The sequence below is a fragment of the Cyprinus carpio genome, chromosome B17 (assembly GCF_018340385.1).
Source record: "Cyprinus carpio isolate SPL01 chromosome B17, ASM1834038v1, whole genome shotgun sequence".
Taxonomy (NCBI): domain Eukaryota; kingdom Metazoa; phylum Chordata; class Actinopteri; order Cypriniformes; family Cyprinidae; genus Cyprinus; species Cyprinus carpio.
The window spans coordinates 13,958,683-13,978,684 of NC_056613.1; the positions used below are offsets into that span (position 1 = coordinate 13,958,683).

Below are 20,002 nucleotides of genomic sequence, written 5' to 3' on the forward strand. Positions count from 1 at the left end.
TTTTTGTGTATATGTGTGTAAAATATGACCATGAGAAACACTATGTTGCATTGTCATGTATGTTTTGTCCTTAATACACATCTAGGCCGATGGAAGAGGGGAATTATGCGATTTAAATCTTGGAGGCACAGGGAGAATCCTCGGATGTGATAGTGCGTTTGTAAGTGTCTGTGAGTGTGTGTGTGTGATTGTGCAAGATTAGGACTTCTTGTTTGGACTGCACTAACACCAGCGAAGCCCACATCAGATGCAGAAGGAGGAGGACAGGTGAGAAGAAAGGGATTTTAGATGAGTACGGAAACGTGGTATTGTACTGAAGGACAAGAACAGGATGTGCAGACTGCATAGGGACCAAATACAGAACTGGCAGAGAAACTGAAGTGCACGATTGAACCATTAGCCGTGAGAACAGACCAGACTGCAGGGATGAAGAGGAATGGAGAGCATTTGTAGGAAAATACAAAGTGGACGACGTTCGGAAACTTGGGTTTTTGCTCTTTGTGTTCACAGTGGACCTTGATTTAATTTCAATACAATTAAGGCACGCGGTGAATGCCAAGAGAGAAGCCAACAGCAGCACTCACCTGAGCGACCGACTGACGGGACAAAGTCATGTTTAGTACGGTCACCATGGTTTCATACTAGACATCATATGTGCACAATAAAACAAAAACACTGCACCATCACACTGCCAACCCCTATATGATATCATGCAACCAGCTAATCCCTTTATACATGGCTAACACTTAAGTAGACCATCGAATATTCATTACATTAAACAAAAACACATGAACATGGGCCTAATATGCATATAATGATTAAGGCATGGCTGTATCTCTCCCAAACCATGAGATTATATTTAGTGGCAATGCTCTGCAAAAAGCAAAAAATGCAATGGTTGCATTATGACCTACATTTCACAACACAAGCCATCATTACAAGCAATGGAGCGTAATATGCAAACGCAGTGTAGTGAGTATGGGATTAAGGGCTTTAAATATCACCCATAAAATTTGTGCAGATTTAAAAAAAAAAAAATACTATAATATTTCACAAATCTGTCATTTTTTGACACCATTGCCCAAACCTTTGACGCAGTGAATGTAGAGTAAGATCAGGGGCCGTTGCAACAAACCACTCAAGCTAAGAAAATCTTAACTAGGGTATTATTAAGGTTTGTTACAAACTGCTACCGCCTAAGCCCTTATGTGTTGATGTTTGTGCTCTTCTCCTGTTTAAAATGGGCAGTAGCAGGTTGTAACAAACCTTAATAATAATAATACCCTTGTTAAGATTGACCTAATACCCTAGATAAGCAACGTCATGTTCCTTCCATTCAAATCATGTTCCTTCAAACTGGCAGTAATAAATCACCTATCTGCTCTAGGCACGTGGCGCAGATGTTTAGAGGGGTCAAAGTTTACATATTTATTTATGACTAATGATGAATTTTCCTCACAAAAGAAAGGCAAACAGGGTCTGGGATGAGGCGCTGCCCCTCAGGCTAGATTTCCGTCGACGGAACACACAACTGTGAAGACAATAAAAGCAAATATTAATCACTCTGACAGTCATTCAGACTGCATAAGACGTTGCTGGTGTTGCATTTTAAGCTTATATACATTTATACAGAGTATTTTTGGTGTTGCAATTTACAAACCTTTGAGACGTATTTATTTTTTCCACACTTGTCCACATTTGTCCTTATGACGACTTCAAATCGAGAACGAATAGGCGATCACTACGAAGGACAATTTTGCAGAACAGCATAGCATTTTTCCATGATTAAAAAATATTTTAAAATTGAAGCGTGACTGAGAGGCACGTTACCTTGGACTTTAACCATGTTGAGGTTACGTGTTACACTATTGCATTCCACAAACCCATAACGGTCACGAATAAGTAAAATAATTTTTTATAATAATTTTATTTTGTATAAAAGAATAATGGATTATTATAAAATGAGTAGCATTTGAATTAAAAACGTTTCAACAAATAGCCTAAAATTTCAGTGTGTCTAATATTCTGTCTCTGGAAAAACATATGGACAAATAATGTGAATTTTATTATTATTATTTTAATTATTATTTAGGCCTATAGTCTTTCAAAATCCTCTACAGAGAGAGAGAGAGAGAGAGAGAGAGAGAGAGAGAGATGAAAAATACGCGTAAAGTTTAGCAAATGGAAAACACCTTAACATCATTTAAAAAATTAAGAGCAAATTACAATTAATGAATGTTTTGAATAAAATAAATTTGAATGTTTCCTTTGTTATATAAACAAATAGCCAATGCTTATAAAGAGATGGATCATTTAAATCTAGAAAATTAGACATCATTAAATGCGCAAGATTTTGCATAAGTAGGCTATATAATAAATTAGCTTAAATTCAGATTGTATTTCTTTGTTTTTATTTTAATTAAATTCGTGCTATTTATCCGTTTTATTTTTAACTTGTGTTAAACACATTTTATTCGACTGAAAGGACATTTAAATGGACCCTTTCATATTTTCGTTCGACCTCCATATATACATATTCGTTTGAAATAAATCGGTCCCTCGGTGTAGTACATAAATGATTTTATTATGTAAATTGCATCTTTTGCAGACATGGCCAGGCGTTACTAATGGCAAAAATACACGCGCGCGCTCTTGATAATGCGCTGAACGCACGCGGCTGCTCGACTGTCAACACACTGATAAACGGAGCCCCTCACCCCGCACACAATCCGGACCTCAACGGCAGCATGATAAAAAGCGATAATACTGTCTGAGGTACAAGAAGAACCTAAATCGGAAATTCACAACATCTATTGCTCTTAAACCCGCAACTGATTGAGTTCAGGCCTGCATCTCTTTGTTATTCAGCTGCAGCCTGATATCACCGGCCACACGGATATGATCTAAAAGCCTGAAAATCGCTGCAGACTTTCCTGTGGCCTGCACTGTTATAGCGATTGATCTTAAAGTAGGCAAAATAAACCTATATATTAGGCCTTTTCATGCTAAAGTGAAATGGTTTAATAAGAATTTTCCCAAACATTTTTATGAGGTTCTGGTTTTCTTCTAAGGCACCCTACAGTTTTAACAGCAAAAAAGTAAACCATAATGTAAACATCTGCAGGCATGTGCACTATTTGGTTTGCTCTATTTTCAGAGAAGAATGACAGTAGACACATGGACAGACTAGACTGCATCTGTCTTAAACACACACCACATCAACGGTCTCAGAGACACGTGCCGTTCCCCTCCCCACCTTCATGTTGTCTGGGGATCCCGAGAGGTTTTAGGGTCTCTGGGGAGAGAGAGGCAGAGGTCAGAGAAGGGCCCCTCAGGCGGCATGATATATAGACAGACGGGAGACTGAGCCATGTGCTGCATCTTATTTCCCCCTCATACGTAAAAACACACTGTCAACATCCACAATACACACACACACAGGTTAATATCTCTTATGCTCTAAAATGTACACAAATACATACACACACACTATGGCCATACACACATCAAACAAGAACTGATTAAGGAACATATAAGGTTTCTTGTAAACACTTGGTCTTAGCACTTAAGGAGGTAAAGCTCTGCTGCACTCATCAATTAAAAGGTTTAATTGATTGATGGCTGTGACCTCACTGACACAGTGGCCTCTGACAAATTACCCAAGCTCAAAACCGTTGGATAGTAAAATGTAAAACTGCATATGCTCGGTGTGAAATGCCTCTGTTCATTTTACCTCATAAAATAAAGTGAAAGGCTTAATGTTGTGCACACTGAAATAAACAAGGGTGGTGTCAAAATCTACAAGCCATGTTTGATTCTTTTAGGTGTAGGCCACCACCATATTCTTTGTGTCTCTTTAAGGTCAAAAAAATAAAAAATTCTTTCTTTACCACACTATGTAAGATTAAACTCACATATCTGTTCTGATCAAGTGAATATATTCGGTCAATTGTTTTAAAGGAGGATTTGTAAAGGAATTGTTCAGCCAAAAGAAAATTCTATCTTCATTTACTCTCACTTGTTTCATTTCAATACTGCATGACTTCCTTTCTTCTGTGGAATGATAAAAAAAAAAAAAAAAAAAAATTGTGGGACATTTCTCAAAATATATATTTTTGTTTCACAGAAGAAAGAACGTCATATAGTTTTGTAGTGACACAAGGGTGGGAAAATGAAAATTTTCTTTTTTGAGTGAGCTAAGCCTTTAAAGGGTTATAGCTACGTAAATTAATTTGGATTTATCTTTTGTTGTGAAACATAGTCACAAATTAATGGGGAAAAAGTACATCGTTTTAAAAATCTCATTAAACCAATCAGTTTCATTGATGCGAGTTCTTATTCTTTTCATTCAATCAAACGGGTCGTTTACATCAGCTTTGGGAGTCGAAAAAATGACGTTTTATCGCCCTCTGTTGAACAAACACGTTCATATCAACATACTGCCGCCATTTTAGGATTAAAACTGTCTTTCTGTCGAAGAGTATTGAAGAAAGCCCATTGTGATTTTAGGATACTGACATGCAACTTTGATAAATGTAAAGTTACTCTATTTTCAAACGATGATTATGCAAGAATTTTAGCGATTTCCTTACACATACAAGTATTGCTTTCACACTCCTCAAGGCAAAACCTTGTATCCACAGTCAGGATCGATGTGGGAACAGCGCCACCGAGAGGCTGATTAAGAAAGTGCTTCTGAGAAGTAAACGAGAAAATCACACGATCACTCACACATCAGTTCTAATTTCAGCGTTGTAAATAATGAAACCGTTTCATGCAAGCCCAAGGTGACTCGATGAAAGAAAAGCTGGTCAATCCAGAGAACCAGAAACCATGTCAGCTTGTGAGAAGTCACATCTCCAGAGGCCATGGCATTTTTTTTCTTTGACCTGGCTCAAGTTTCATGGGGTAATTAAAGATTTAATTGAAATAAGTATGAGTGAAATAAACACTTAACCCAACTACTGATTCAATATAAAAGGTGGATTTACACTCAGATGGCTTCCTCACAAGAAAGGCATATTGTGTTTGTGCCAATTAAACCATGGATGCAGGTAAAACACGAAGTACCAATAAGAACAGACCAACCAAATTGTTGGTCATACTGTGGATTCACTTCTTCAGACAGCAAACACACTTGAAGCTTTGTGCAGCATCTTTATTCTGACACTGCTAAATGCCAGCAGTTTTGCAGGAGTCGTTTTAATGCACCGACATGAACAAAGAAGAAGAAGGGGTGAAGTGTGCAGGCAGCTAGTGTAGGAGAGGAGTGTGGGTGTTGGGTGGAGGGGGACCAGGCAGTTTGGGACACAGGTTAGTGCATGACGAAGTATGTAGTCAAACAAGGGGAAAATGCAACACACAAGTTCAGCCGAGTATACCACATTTATTTTTAATGAACTGATTATGAGAAAGAGGGTGCAAGGTCCACCTCAATGCAGACTTAAGAAACGGAAGAGAAAGACAAGAACGAAAAAAAAAAAAATGATGGGAGGAGAGCAGCCCAATAGCAACAATTTTTCTTTAACTTGCAGAAGAAAAAGTAAATGGAAAATAAGCAGACAACTCTCAAACACAGCCCCCTTTTGTACACTATAAAACTGATCCAATGAGCAAAAGCCTTAACTCAAACCGGTTTCTCTGTTTACCGTTCCCTGCCAAACACCCTCTTTTACCAATACAATAAAAAAACAAAACAGGAACAGAAAAAAAAAAAAAAAAAAAAAAAAAAAAAAAAAAAAAAAAAAAACTCAGGACATTCCTGAACATTCATTAGATTTTTTTGAATTACATTTTTTCCCCCCATTTTATTAATCTTGGTTGAAACTTGGTAAACTTTTTGTTTTTCCCCTCAGAAGGTAATGAGACTTGTACTGACTAGTGGCCAATTAACCAACAATGGAATATCCACTGAGGAGGAGACGATCATTTCACGTTCTGACTGGATGGTTTCAGCTCCAATAAAGAGAAGTTCGGGGGTTAACAGAGAGATGAGGGGGGAATCTGCCTATACAGGGTCCGGGGCACTAGAACCCAATTATAAAAAAAAAAAAAAAAAAAAAAAAAAAAATCAATATTGTAGTAAGAGAGAAGCAAAGCCATGTGTTTGGACTGTAAAAACAGATGTTTTTTTCTAAAAAACAATTTAGGAGAAAAAGAGGCAGTTGAACAAAAACGGGACCCCAAAAAAACAAAAAGTGAGAAGTACTGGGTTCACTATTAGAATCCTATAGAATTAAGTTGTAGTCCTAAGAATAATCGTGTCATTTCTTTTACTACAAGTTCGAAGTAAGTCTTTTAGGTCAACAGAAATCAAAGAAGAGTCTTCATTTAGTTTCTTTTTTCCTCTTTTTGAATCCTTGGTTAAATCTTTCCCCAAAATAATTTCTGAAAATATCTGGTTGTAAGATTGGGGAGAGAAACAGGGCCTGTCAGTCTTTTGCCCAAAGCAGTGCTTGTTACTTCACACGTCCTTGGCGATCCTGGAAAAGAGAATGAATAAAACAACTGTAAACAATGCATGCTGGGAGGACATTTTGAATGCAAATTCTGTAAAGACTGGGTCTTAAAACTATCTTAAAGACATTTCTTGGGAAAAAAAAAAATATTCATATTATATTGTTCATGGACAAGCTACGCAATATCGCGTTCATAATCGCAGATTAATCTCCTTCGGTTATTAACGCCATATTGCGCAGCTTGTCAGTGAATTACGGCTGTGTGAATTAAATGCCGCTCCATCTGAAAGCAAGTGCTGGAGATTTACTACTAATCACAGAACCGGCTTTACTGACGAGATGCGCATGACAATCTCATGCGATTTACTGTGCAGCCCCTAAATAAATAAATCAATAAATAAATAAATAAATAAATGACCAATAAATTTATCAAAAATTCAACACCATTTTTTTTTTAAAAATACACCTCAAAAGTTGGAGGTAACAATTACTTGATCTCCATTTATTTGATCAAACATGCATCATGAAATATTACTACAATTTAAATTATTTTTTCTATTATAATACATTTTAAAATGTAATGTGTTCCTAACAAATCTAACATGAATAATAAGTAATAACAAAACAAACTGTTTAATACTACTGTTACATGGTCAGTAAGTTATTAATCAAATTAAATTCCAAATAAATCTCTATTACACTCACACCCTTGTAAGAAAAATGTATAACATTAAATTTAACAATGTTTTAACAACATTGTTTAAATGTGCTTACTGACAAGTCTGTTCAACTTTAAGGTGCTTTAACATGCCTAATGGCTGGGCTTGATGAAACTAACAGAAATTAAACCCATTATTTACAAGCTGACAGATACTGTAATTTACAAGCATGCCGACAGATAGTAGAGAGGTTAGGGATGTTAATTTCGGTTATTTTTCCTAACGTACAACCGACGCTCGTTAACCGATTATTAACCGTTAACAGACAAGTTTATTTTAAATGAGAATTTAATTAAATTAGAAAGGATAAGTGTATGTGACCCGTTAAAAATACTAACATTTGTTTTGCATGGATTAGTTTTAAATGGGCAAAAAGTAGCAGACAACAAAACATGAGGATTCACATGGTCAACATATCAGGCACCTGCAGCACTTCTGTGAGCGGAGAAACACACACACACACACACACACACACACACACACACATTAGGGATGAACGATAAATATCAGCACAATATTTAATGCGCATCTCTTCAGTAAAGCCAGATCTGTAATCAGCAGTAAATCTCTACACGTGTGTGCTCAGAGACGTCGCTCACTGACAAGCTGTGAAAAACATGCGTAAAATATGATCGTGGTTTTGCGCAGCTTGTCATTGAACAACGGCTCTGTGTAGTTAATGCTGCTCCACGTGAAAGCACGCACGTGTAGAGATTTACTGCTGATTACAGAACTGGCTTTACTGATGAGATGCGCATTAAATCGTGCCGATATTTATCATGCCTCCCTAAAATATAAATTATATATATATATATAAAATATAAATTTTATATTTTTTATATATATATATATATATATATATATATATATATATATATATATATATATATATATATATATATATATATATATATATATATATATATATATATATATATATATATATATATATATATATATATTTCTCTGTAGCTGCCGCTCCACAATGATACGTTTTTTACGATTTGGTTTGAAAGCAAACAATGCATCAGCATAGCATACACCATCTGCGTACAGCTCAGAATTGCCAAAATGGTGCTACGCTGATTTGGAGAGACACAGAGAAGAGGAATTGTTGATTAAAGTCATTTTTGTTTTCTTCGTGTACAAAAAGTATTCTCGTCAGTTCATAACGTTACGGTTACGATTTTCATACTTTCCTGGACCTCGACACTTATTTATTTGGCAGTCTATGGGACGGTCTCAAGCCTCCCTGTTTTCATCCAAAATATCTTAAATTGTGTTTCGATGACAAACGAAGCTTTTACGGGTTTGGAACGACATGGGGGTAAGTGATTAATGACAAAATTTTCATTTTAGGATGGAGTAACCCTTTAAGCATTTTCATCTTACCACTGTGATGTTATGCAAAACACTGTACGTAATATTTTGGCATTCAAATACATTGCGAATACGGAAACATTTGAATTTGTGTCGAATGAGAGACCCAACATTGGTTTCAGTTTCATTTTAGCCTAAATGAATTCATTTCGGCTTGTCGTTTTTATATAGCTACAGCTTCTTATATTTTAAATTCTTGTCGTGGCCTAATGGTTAGAGAGTTTGACTCCTAACCCTAAGGTTGTGGGTTCGAGTCTTGGGCCGGCAATACCACAACTGAGGTGCCCTTGAGCATGGCACCAAACCCCCAACTGCTCCCCGGGCGACACAGCATAAATGGCTGCCCACTGCTCAATATGTGTGTGTGTGTGTGTGTGTGTGTGTGTGTGTGCGCACTTTGGTCACTTCACTCACTTTTCTAAATAGGCTTCTGTTAAATTGAAAGGATTTGTTGTGGAGTGAAGAGAACTAAAACAGCCTAGCTATGTTTACAGAGTTTATTATAATGTTTGTAAACATTTTGCATTGGCATTAGGCCTATTTCTTAATGAAATACAATGCAACATACGCAACTTGCTTTTTTTTCCCTCTAAAAAACAGAAACATTTTTTTTATATGCATAGCGTATTTTAAACTAGCAGCAAACCTTTTTTAAATATTTTGATAAATTACTGAAAATAAATAAAATGACTTTTTAAACTGTTTAACTGATTGTATTAATCAGTCAAAATTCTTACGGTCGGTTAACAGTTAACCGATTGAAATGAGCATCCCTAAAAGAGGTTGATATGAACAAGGATTGAATCTGCAAGATGTATCACCTGCATTCTGTAGTGGCTCCGACTGGAGTTACTGGAGTATGGGTCACTCCCCTGAACCTCCACCTGCGCAAAAGAGAAATACCATTTTAATCAAATCCTCTTGAAATACCAGCACTTTTTTAAATTCAAATTACATAGAATGACAATATTAGTATATTAATAAGTAATGACATTTTTTCAAGACAAGCATAACCAGAACATCCAGACATCTATATCCACTACAGAATCTCCCAGATTTTTTTTTGGCCTGGAAATTATACAATTATTTCCAAGTTTTCTTTTCTAGGTTTCTCCAGTCATATTACGACTAGTTGTGCAACATGTTAATAAAATCAAAATTTCTAATTGACATCCACTAAGATTTACTGGACACTGAGGGATGCAAACTCTGAAACAGTGCTCTTTCATTCTGACAGTTGTTCCACACTAAAAACAACAATGAAAAATCTGGTTTTCCAAGCCAATCTTAAACAAGTCTGTATTCAGTGTAGGGACATGTGGAGGAAACCACAGTGCCAGCACTTGTTAGCAAGGACAAAGTAAACAAAGATGTAATTGAACAATTTTGCTTCAAGGTGCTCTTTTTATGAAGTATTATTTCTGTAAACAATGCTTCACAATAAAGCAATTACATCTTATTCAAACAGAAGAACTGTCCTGCTAAAAACATTCAGTGCTCTAAACTGATGATGTCAGCCCACGTATACAGAAAGAACTGTAATATGAACTCTCTATTCTGGAGCTTTACAGCCATAATTCACGTTGTCCACATAACCACGGTAAAAAAAAAATGAATTCTCTAAAAATACCTCTCTTCTGCTACAACAGCACCACACAATCACATGGCAGAAAAACCATTAGTGTCCACACTATACAAAGCAGAATGGTGGATATCTGGGCTGGGCTTTCATTTGATTCAACAGATAATTATGTGCTGTCAGACTCTGTAAATGCTGTTCACCACACTAAACGAGTACACTTTATATGCTTATTGTGCATTGCACACCATGTGACCCCAAGCCAAATATACACACACAAACTATAAAGACACAGCAAAGAGACAGACAGCATAAAAACACAAAATTATATATATAAAAAATGCAAAATAAAGGTGATCACAAAGCATGCTCCTTTTATGTAGCATTTTAAAAATGTTCACACTATTTGGCTTGGGGGGGGGGGGGGGGGGGCTTGTGTGCAGATGTTTGGTCAAATCTGAAAATATGGACATGCAACATCAAAATGTTGCTCAAGTAACTTGAGAACTGATGTGGCTGAAGAAAAAAAAGCAACAACCTTAAACACAGATGTTCTCTTGCAGTGATGAACAGTAAAACAAAACCCCCAGCACACCTGTGGTAGAAGTTTTCAAGGTGGTTTTAACCCCATGCATGTCATTCGACACTAACATTCTGGTCAAACCAAAAACAGGTTATATGGACTCAAATTTGCAGATGTTACCCTACTGATAAATAAACAACTTAGCTGAGAGTTTCAATTCTCTTAAACTTTTTTCAAGAATTGGTTCACCTATTTTGTCCATACAATAAAAATAAATAAAAAAATAAATTAAAAAAAAAAAACCCTTTTGTTCAACAGAAATTCACATAGGTTTGGAGTGACATGACAGTGAGTAAATGAAGAAAATTAAATTTTTCATGTGAACCATCCTTTTAAAATGATGGGGAAACAACTTATGCATACTACCACAAAACCTGCATTTCCATTACCAGTACAAACAATATGCAACATTTAAAGCTGCATTTTCCAAACAACATTTTTTTTCATTCGTCATATCCTTATGTAAATGGGTATGTGACAATTTTACTATGCTCTTGAATTGGATAAACTCAAAGTAAACAATTCCAAGAGCATAAATAAATTCATAATATCAAAAGAACAAAATATTGAACAACAGTGGTTCTAACATTTCAAATCTGACATCAGCAAATGAACTCTGTGAAGAATTGGATAAAAATGTATATTCCTGATGGAGCTACGCCATGGCAGATTACCTTTTTTACACTCTCCTCCTCTTCCTGACGTTTCTCGTAGTGTGAAAAGTCGTCAAAAATGGAGGTGGTGTGCTTGTAACTTGCGATGATCTTCAAAACCTGACGCGCCTTGTCCAGCGGAACCTCCTGTGTGTCTCGGGAGTTGGTCACCGGCTTATTCTCGTTGTTTTCCAGACGAATGTGCCTCAGTTGGCTGTTGGGAACGTCCTTCACAAAGATCCAGCGCACATCGAAGCGGCCCTTCCACTTGTCCTGTGACCACACGCCCGCACAAGTGTTGTAGTCCACGGGCGAGCGCATCTCGGCTACGCCGCAGAAGTGCCCGCTACCATTCACGCTGAAGAGCAGGTAGAGCGGCCCTTTGTTGGCCAGTGAACGGTAAGCAGCGTCCAGACGCTTATTGCCATGTTCTGTGCTGCACCAGATATTGTACTTAATGGAGCGATGGATGTCGTCCTCAGAGTAGCTCTTGATGATGAAGACACGACCGTGCTTAGGGTTCCAGTCAAAGTCCTTGGGATTGTAGTTGTTCACCATGCGCAGTTTCTCCAGAACTGGGTGGGGCTCTGATGGCACCGCAACACCACCCATTCCTGAATTGGGAGGGGATTGGCCAGGTCCGCCTGCTGCGTCCCCAAAGCCATTGGCACGGTTACGCGGAGGCACCCAGCGGGTCGGCTGGGAGGGTTGGGGAGCAGGAGGGCCTTGGGAGAGTGGAGGTGGGACAGCACCAGGCTGGCCACATGGAGAAAGAGGGTGCTGGCCGAGTTGACCGGTGGGAGGCACTAGCTGTCCGTTGCTGAGGGGCAGCTGCGGCACCCCGCCGGCAGTAGCACCTGGTTGAGGAGACGACTGATTGGGAGGCTGTCCATTAGTGGGCAGGGAAGTCTGCTGTGGGGCTGCTGGTTTAGGCATAGTCCCCTTGTTGTCCCAAGTCCCAATATCCATGTTATGTTTGATGGGAGGTGGCGGCAGACTCGTCCCGCCAAGTCCCCCCTTAGTTTTCAGCTTAGGCTGCGGCTTGGCTGGCTTGCTGGCAATGTCCGCCCAAGACGCGGTTTTCGCAGGAGCCATGGAGGCGGAAGCCATGGTGGGAGCTGCAGACACCTGACTCAATGGCCCTCCAGGAAGTCCAGAACCAACGACTTTGGGTGCCATGTCCCCAGCCCCAATCTTAAGCCCCGCCATGCCCTGATCCAAGCTATTCATGCCCACGGCCTTGTTGAGTGGCTCGTTGGCTGCAAAGGGAGACTGTCCGTCGATCATAGCACCTCCTAGCGTGCTAGGAGCATAGGCATAACTGCTGCTGTAACCTGAGCTCTGTGTGGACTGTCCCTGAGAGCTGCTGTTCCCCCAGGCAGGGAAGTCAATCCCACTGGGGAAGAAGTTGAAGCCGTGCTGTCCCAGGAAAGGGTTGCTCCCCAGTGCTCCAGACTGGCCGAACATGGCATCTGGGAGAAAGTGGTGCTCCCCATTGCTAAGCTGTCCATAAGAGGCCAGGTAAGGCATCGGGGGGTCACCGCCTGTAGACCATGCCGCTTCGTTCAGTGAATAGGTAAAGCCTATCGAGGGGCTGTAGTAACTGGGCATGTAGGAGTCGGACATGGCCGTATAGGCATTGCTCTGCAAAAACAAGAACAACGTATTCCTATTAAGCACAGTCAGTTGCACAGGCTGATAAAAGCAAGTAAACGAGTAAAACAAGTAAAAGGTAAATACATGTGGGGGGTAAAATATTTACAAGTTTAAGTGCAACATTAGGGTAAAAGCAGCACCATTTCAATTATCTGTATTGCCATTAAATATTCTCTACTCTCCCTTGTCATTACTGCTGGTTTGAAAGAAAATGAAGTTGAATAAAATAAAGTGAGGTTAACAACAAGTTTTTCTTTTGCATGAAGTTCAGATTATTAACTGCATTGCCAAAATTTCACTGGCCAATACAGTGTAAATGCTAAATCATGTCACAAATTTATATATTTAATAAATGCTGTTCATTTGAACTTAAAATGTAGTAATAAAATAAATGCTGAAAAATACATTTTCAGCATAGATAAAAGTCTCATGTGCAATAAATCAGCATATTAGAAGGATTTCTGAAGGACCATATGACAATGAAGATTAGAGTAATGGCTCCTGAAAATTCAGCACTGCCTTCAAAGTAATAAATTACAATTTAAAGTACATAAATCATTTTACTTATTTTAAATTGCAATAAAATATTAACCCCCTTCACTGTATTTTTGATCAAATACAAAAACCAAAACATCCCTCTTAAATCCTTGAACTCTCACAGTGACCTCAGACCAGTAGACCTTTATTGTTCAGCCCTGCTCACCATAACCTCAAGCGCACTGAAACTTTGTACTAAAAGACCTCCTCTGACATGCTGAGTACTGGGAAGACCATTTGGGACTGGTCATGGACTGCTCCCCCTCAAGGCGCATAGCCTGCTCATATTTTCAACACCAGCAATCAAGCTTTGTGAGGGCAACAGTGGCACAGATTCCCCACAAAAGATCCCAGCATTCCTTTGACAGGGTGAATACTAAACCCTTTATTCATCTGTGTCCCATTTTCCTCACAAGAAATCCTTTGCCAGAACACCCGTTATTTCGGCATATTAGCGCTAGGACTGACAAATTGGAGAATTTTTAATTTGAATAATTTCATTATAAAATGTCTGCACAGGAGCGCAAACGCAATTATTGCTAATTATTTTATCCCTTAATCACCTTTCATCACTTCCTGGTGAACAGCTGCGCTGCGTTTTGCATGATTTCCTATGACTCATCAACATGCAATACAATTTAGACAGCAGCCAAATATCTGCCTGTGTCATATGTCAATATGTATGACGGATGACTTAACTAAGTCCACACATCTCTTTAAACAACTTTCATACAGTCTTCGGCTGCAGCGTAGAGTGCCATAGTGACACCCTAATATGAAAACAAAGCCTAGAGACCAGGATGCAATTACGGGCCATAATGAATCCTCAAGAGAATAGGCAACAAAAACAATTGCCCTGCTCTTTGTCTCTATGGGTTCCTTCTTTTGTTCAGCTCTGAAATAAGACCTACCTGTCTAGGCTGAGCGTTCAGGTAAGGCTCGAACTCATCATCGTTCAAAGTATCCTTTTGGGTAACAGCTCCGTTTTGCACTGGAAAGCAAAAGATACAGACAGTTAGAGAACATACAGCCATCTGATGAAAAGGATGTAATGAATGTGATATCAGGTCAAAGGTGAACGTTTTATCTGGGTATTTTTCAGCTTATGGGTGCTTTCCAAGGCACAAAACTAAAAGTCATGGTGCCTTCATGTACGCCAGGAACATTTGTATTTACAAGTTGGGAAGTCCTAATTACAACATCAAATCCATTTGGTTGGAGCAAGATGGATGTAAAAAAAATTTCAAAATAAAGCAAATTTTAAACTATTTCTACAAAATGATAAATAGAATGTGCATCAGGTGTGTATTTGCATTTTATGATTTTTTTCCCCCAATTTTGAAAGGTGCTATAAACTGAATTCTCATATATTACAATTAAAATTACAATATTGTACAATACTAATCACATTTTGCACATGCAACTTATTGTAAATAAAGGATTTACATTAACAAATTAACAGACTGTACCCACTGTCCACCACAATTCCTTACTGACACTTGCTGAAACTTGAGGTTCACAGAAAACCCGTTGTTTCCCCACTCATGATTATGACTTCGCTGACATCCACATGCTTTCAACTTGTATATATCATCTTTTCAACATGATTGGAACACACGCTCAGATCAATGCACCTGCTGCTGAAATCAACATGTGGATAAAGCATTGACTGTCATCAAACTTTAAAGAAACAGCTCAACAAACACAAAGTATCTCATGTTACACAGTACAACCTGACGATCTATTTTCAGTCAGAGATACAAAAAAGACAAATCCTCAAACATCAGAAAGACTCAAACACTTGTTTTACTAAAGTGTCAGATGTTCAGTTATCACAGCCTAATTTATTTGAACATCAGAAATCAGCCAGTGATCGGATCCCCATAGTAGTTAATTCACTGTCTGCCCAACAATCAAGTCTTTTATGTCTTAAAGTCTATTAAACTTAACTTACACAATATATAGTAATTCATCTCATACTTGCCTGTACTGGTTTTATTATTTCCCCATCTTTTCTATCACTGCGCGTCTTCTACGGTATCTTTCTTTAATAATGTATGCAAAACAATGTCAGTAACGCACTTCTAAATTGAAAACGGACTAAAATAAAAGACTAAAAGCTCTCACATCATATCCACGTGGTCATACGCAGTGATTCAACACGCAACTGGATTGTGAAAGGTTGATACCCTGAGTGTGGTGCTGAAAATCCCCTCAACAGGTTCCTCTTGGCAGCATGCTTAAACCCCTGCCTCTTGACCACCGAAAGAAATGATGATTCTTAGTACACATGAGACATCTACAGCACTGAATTCGAAGAAAACACCTAAAAACAACGTTCGCGCAGAGTGTAGGTGGTGTTCAGGTGCTTGAGTGTGTCACGCGGTTAGCTGTGTTCGGCCTCACTACTGTGCTAGGCGGCTAACTAGCGTGGGCTCCAAACACAAGCTCCCCTTACACATGTGAGACACTAAAACCAACCAGATTCTCGTCTGTAAGACCCATTTCTCTTTTCATTCCACGTGCGATTGTTTTAAGCAGGTTTAAGTGGTTGAATTATTAGCGGAATCGGTAGGAAGACTCGGCCTGCTAACAGCAGCACCTGAGCGAGACTCTTATTACAGCACAAAAACGGCAGAGCGGCACTTCACCTACCTTTGTTTGCTTGGCCTTTCGGTCTCTGGATTGGGTCCAGGTGATTCATGAAGGAGTGAGTTTGGAGAGGAAAGAGGGAGAATAAACGAAGGTTTATATGAAGCTCAGGCCTGAACTCGCGCTGCGAGAGAGAAAAAAACCCGCCTCGACGCCACTTCTGCTCAATGTTCACAAAGTGCCGCTGTTTACCTGCTCCAGAAGGCTGCTGGCTGACATTTCTCTCTCCCCGGAGCCTGTGTGTTAGACTGCGCGTTTGTTTGCGGGTTAAAGTCAACGGGAAATGTGTGTGTTTTTAAAGTCTTTGCGCCCGTCTCTCTCTATCTCTCTCTCTCGCTACAGCTGCAGATCAGACATACAATGGCGGGCTGCAGTTCCTCCACACTTCAACATGGCCGAGCGGCCAACGCACGTTTATCTCCGGCGGAACAGCGCCACTCCACGGCTGGGAGGAGGAGGAGGATGTGTGTGTGTGTGATCTGCGGATGTAGACATTTACACATTTGTTGTAGTAGTAGTGCTCGTTCTTTACTCTGGTGCTACGCATAAAAAAAAAGAGTTATTCCTTTTATTACAATACATTTTTATATCCCGAACATTAATATCTAATATTTATAAAAGTTTTAGGTAGCCTGGCAGCGGTGTTATGCGTAAAATAAGTTATTCCTTCTATATACAAACATATTATATATAATATGTAAAATATATAAAAATGCTAATTCCCCTGTTAGTTGTTGTTGTTGTTATTATTGGCAGTTGCTGTAATGTCCTTTTAACTTACAAAAGCCAATTCCTAAAATCATCCTGAAAGAAACACCATGAATGACGAGAAAAACAGCTCCAAAAATCATCTGGATTTATTGGGTAGATTTTAAAAATTATGTGGTATTAGCTTGTTTATTTGTTTAAAAAAAAAAATCAGGCTGAAATTGCAAAGCTTGATATGTTATCATTAACATTTAAAAAAAATGTCTATATCAATATAAAATATCAAAATGACATTCTCGTGTAAGCATCTCATACTGCGCTAACTTTCCTTTCTGTTGGGAACAAAACAAAGTTCCTTCTAAGGAATGATATGTTTTGGGCTGTTGAAGAGAATAAAGAAAATGATAAATAATTTTGTGTTGATATAACGAGTTTAAATTGTATTGGTGTTCTGTGTTTACGCCACTAGATGTCCTCATGATTATGCAGCAAAGCCTAATATGAGTCATGGTAGACGTGGACCAAACAGGCTACATGCTACTACTTCATTTTTTCTTTATCAAGAGTGACATACTTCATTACATTTGTAAACAAAAAATGCATTATTTATTTGTAAGTGTTCACATTTGAGTTATGCTAATTCTCATTTTGATAGTGTGTCATGTTTGAGCGCGAGAAGTGTTATGCAGATGGCGAGTAGCAATTACATGATCTAGCAAATAATGCACAGTTGCGTTTAAAAAGTGTGCACATAAAAATGCGAAATAAAATTAAAGAAAATAATTCGAATAACATTCGTGAACTATAAGTTAACATGAACTAACAACAAAAAAATACTTTTATTAATCTAATTAATCACCATTTGCTAATACATTATTAAAATAAAATGTTGTATCTGTTAATGTTATTTAATAGACCTGAGCTAATATGAACTAAAAAAATTAACAGTTGTGTTTTATTAACATTAACAAGTTCAGTAGCCTAAATATCAAATGTACTGCTTGTTGTTACATTAATTGCATAGTTAACAGTAACTTGTGAGACCTTATTCTGAAATCATGCTAAATATATCACTAATAATAATGAACATATGCACAAGGCCAACAACAAACACACACACACACACACACACACAAAATGAACCTGCTAAAACCTGCAACGAGTGACATGAATGAACGACCAATTAAGATGGTGTCTTTACCGTTTACTGAATGTGTATTGATCCAATTTGTGGGTCTCAGACTGTGTCAAAACAACTCATTAGTAGCTCTATCTCACCTCTTAATTTATTAAGAGATGTGAGACCTGTGCTCTATAACCTTTCAAGCTTCGGCCTTGGCCTGTTATTTGCTCTTAAAGCCCAGTGTCAGATCTTCTAAGATTACTCTGATGGAGAAAGGGCTTGTGGTCTAATGAATTCCTTATAGAGTAAGTAATTAGCTCTCTGGTTCGTCTTGTTTTAATATGGCATTTGATGTGTATACTTTGAATGTTGCGGTTGGTTGTGTTGGTTCCAAATTAGTTATACTTAAACTCTTTTATCTTTATTTTTAGAACTGTAGAAAAGGTGAAATGTCTATGTCTGAAGTTTTGTTATAGATAGGTGACATATATTGTGCAAGCAAGGAAAATCTCTCAGGTTTTCTATAGCCTGCTAGAAATGAATGTGGGTCCCAACTGAAACTCAGTGACCATGAAAAAAGGATGAAAGGCAGTTGTTAGTTTCACAACAAACACTTTCTTGTGTCTCACATTTGTGATTCCTGGCACAATGTTCTGACAATTTTTCAGTAACACTTGTTCTTCCCTATTACATAATTTGTTGACAACGTAAAAGTTCCAATTTGTCACATGGCTATGATGTCATAACAGCTCTGTCTCTCGTTGCTGCAAGTGACAGGTCAATGACAGGTGATTTTTATATTTGAAATGGATGGCGCTGATCTGATTGCACAGGGGTGACGTTAATGTCCTCTCAGTTCCAGGGTCCTGTGAGAAATAAGAGATTGAAAATGATTGGATAAAGTATTTGTTTCGAGTTGTGTTGTTGTTAAGGCAATGACCTTGTTAGCATAGAGACAGGTTTTATTTTACAGAAAAAATAGAGTCTACAATTACAGTCACTTGACGCTAAAGTCAATTGTATATTCTTACATAATTTTACATAGATTTTCCATGTGGAAGCCTGGTTGATTACTAGCATAAAACATATTTTTCCCCTAGAATCTCTCTGATTGGCTAGCTGCTGTTACTGAGGGCAGATCGGCCAGTTTACTGGCCAATAAAAATAGCTATGAACTCTATGATGTCATCACTGAATAAATCACTCTGAATCTGAAATGGCACAACAAGAAAGTATTCCCACAATTCAAAGCAGTACGGCAGCACACTCATGTAGAACCAGTAAAACAGAATTCCCTAAACAGACCAAATAACACATATTTATACTGAACTGATCCAATCACATGTGAAAAACTGACCACAGATTGCTTTAGAAATATAAAAGAGATATTTAAAAACAAAACCGAAAGTCTTTCAGGTAAATTCATACAGTCCCTGCTGGGAAGCAAAAAGCCACAATGAAGTATTGGAGAGCCTTGAAACATTTGGTGGAACTGCCCTTTAACATGAATTGCGAGTGTGATCATCTTATAGCGTGCAGAATGAACTCATCTGCGTTCCTGGCATTCTGAGCCACCAACACCATCTGACTCCAGCGGAGTAAATTATCGCTGTTGGAGCATGTGACACAACAGCGTTGTAACCACATCTCCCCTTCAATCGGTTCAGTTTCTCTCTCTCTTGCTCCTTTTTCTTTCTTTCTCTGGGGGCAGTAGTGCCCTCCTGTGCTTGTGGGACAGGAATGTTCAACAGCAGGGTGACAATCTCCTGTTAGCCCTTTACACACACACACACACACACACAAACACATACACACCGAGGATGACATCAGCTGCTTGTCTACATCCCTGGGACACTCCAGGCTGCCAAAGAGGGAATGTAGCACCCGTCAGTTACTTCAGCCATGCTGCTTGTTCACATACTATCCATACTGAACGGGTTAGCTTTTAATAAAC

The 20,002-nt window shown here is 38.4% G+C and overlaps 1 protein-coding gene across 2 annotated transcripts; it reads right to left on the minus strand.

Moving 5' to 3' along the window:
- Positions 1-5,143: 5,143 nt before the first annotated feature.
- LOC109108113 (YTH domain-containing family protein 2) lies at positions 5,144-16,617 on the minus strand. 2 transcript variants are annotated; one of them, XM_042742401.1, is made up of 6 exons: positions 16,410-16,617; positions 16,221-16,245; positions 14,477-14,556; positions 11,394-13,016; positions 9,379-9,441; positions 5,144-6,482 (listed from the first exon to the last, which is right to left on the minus strand). In XM_042742401.1, exons 1-6 carry the CDS (start codon positions 16,434-16,436, stop codon positions 6,459-6,461), a joined length of 1,842 nt encoding a protein of 613 aa, XP_042598335.1. In that variant the 5' UTR covers positions 16,437-16,617; the 3' UTR covers positions 5,144-6,458. The 2 variants fall into 2 exon arrangements, with proteins under 2 accessions (XP_042598335.1, XP_042598336.1); XM_042742402.1 differs by lacking the exon at positions 16,221-16,245.
- Positions 16,618-20,002: the final 3,385 nt, after the last annotated feature.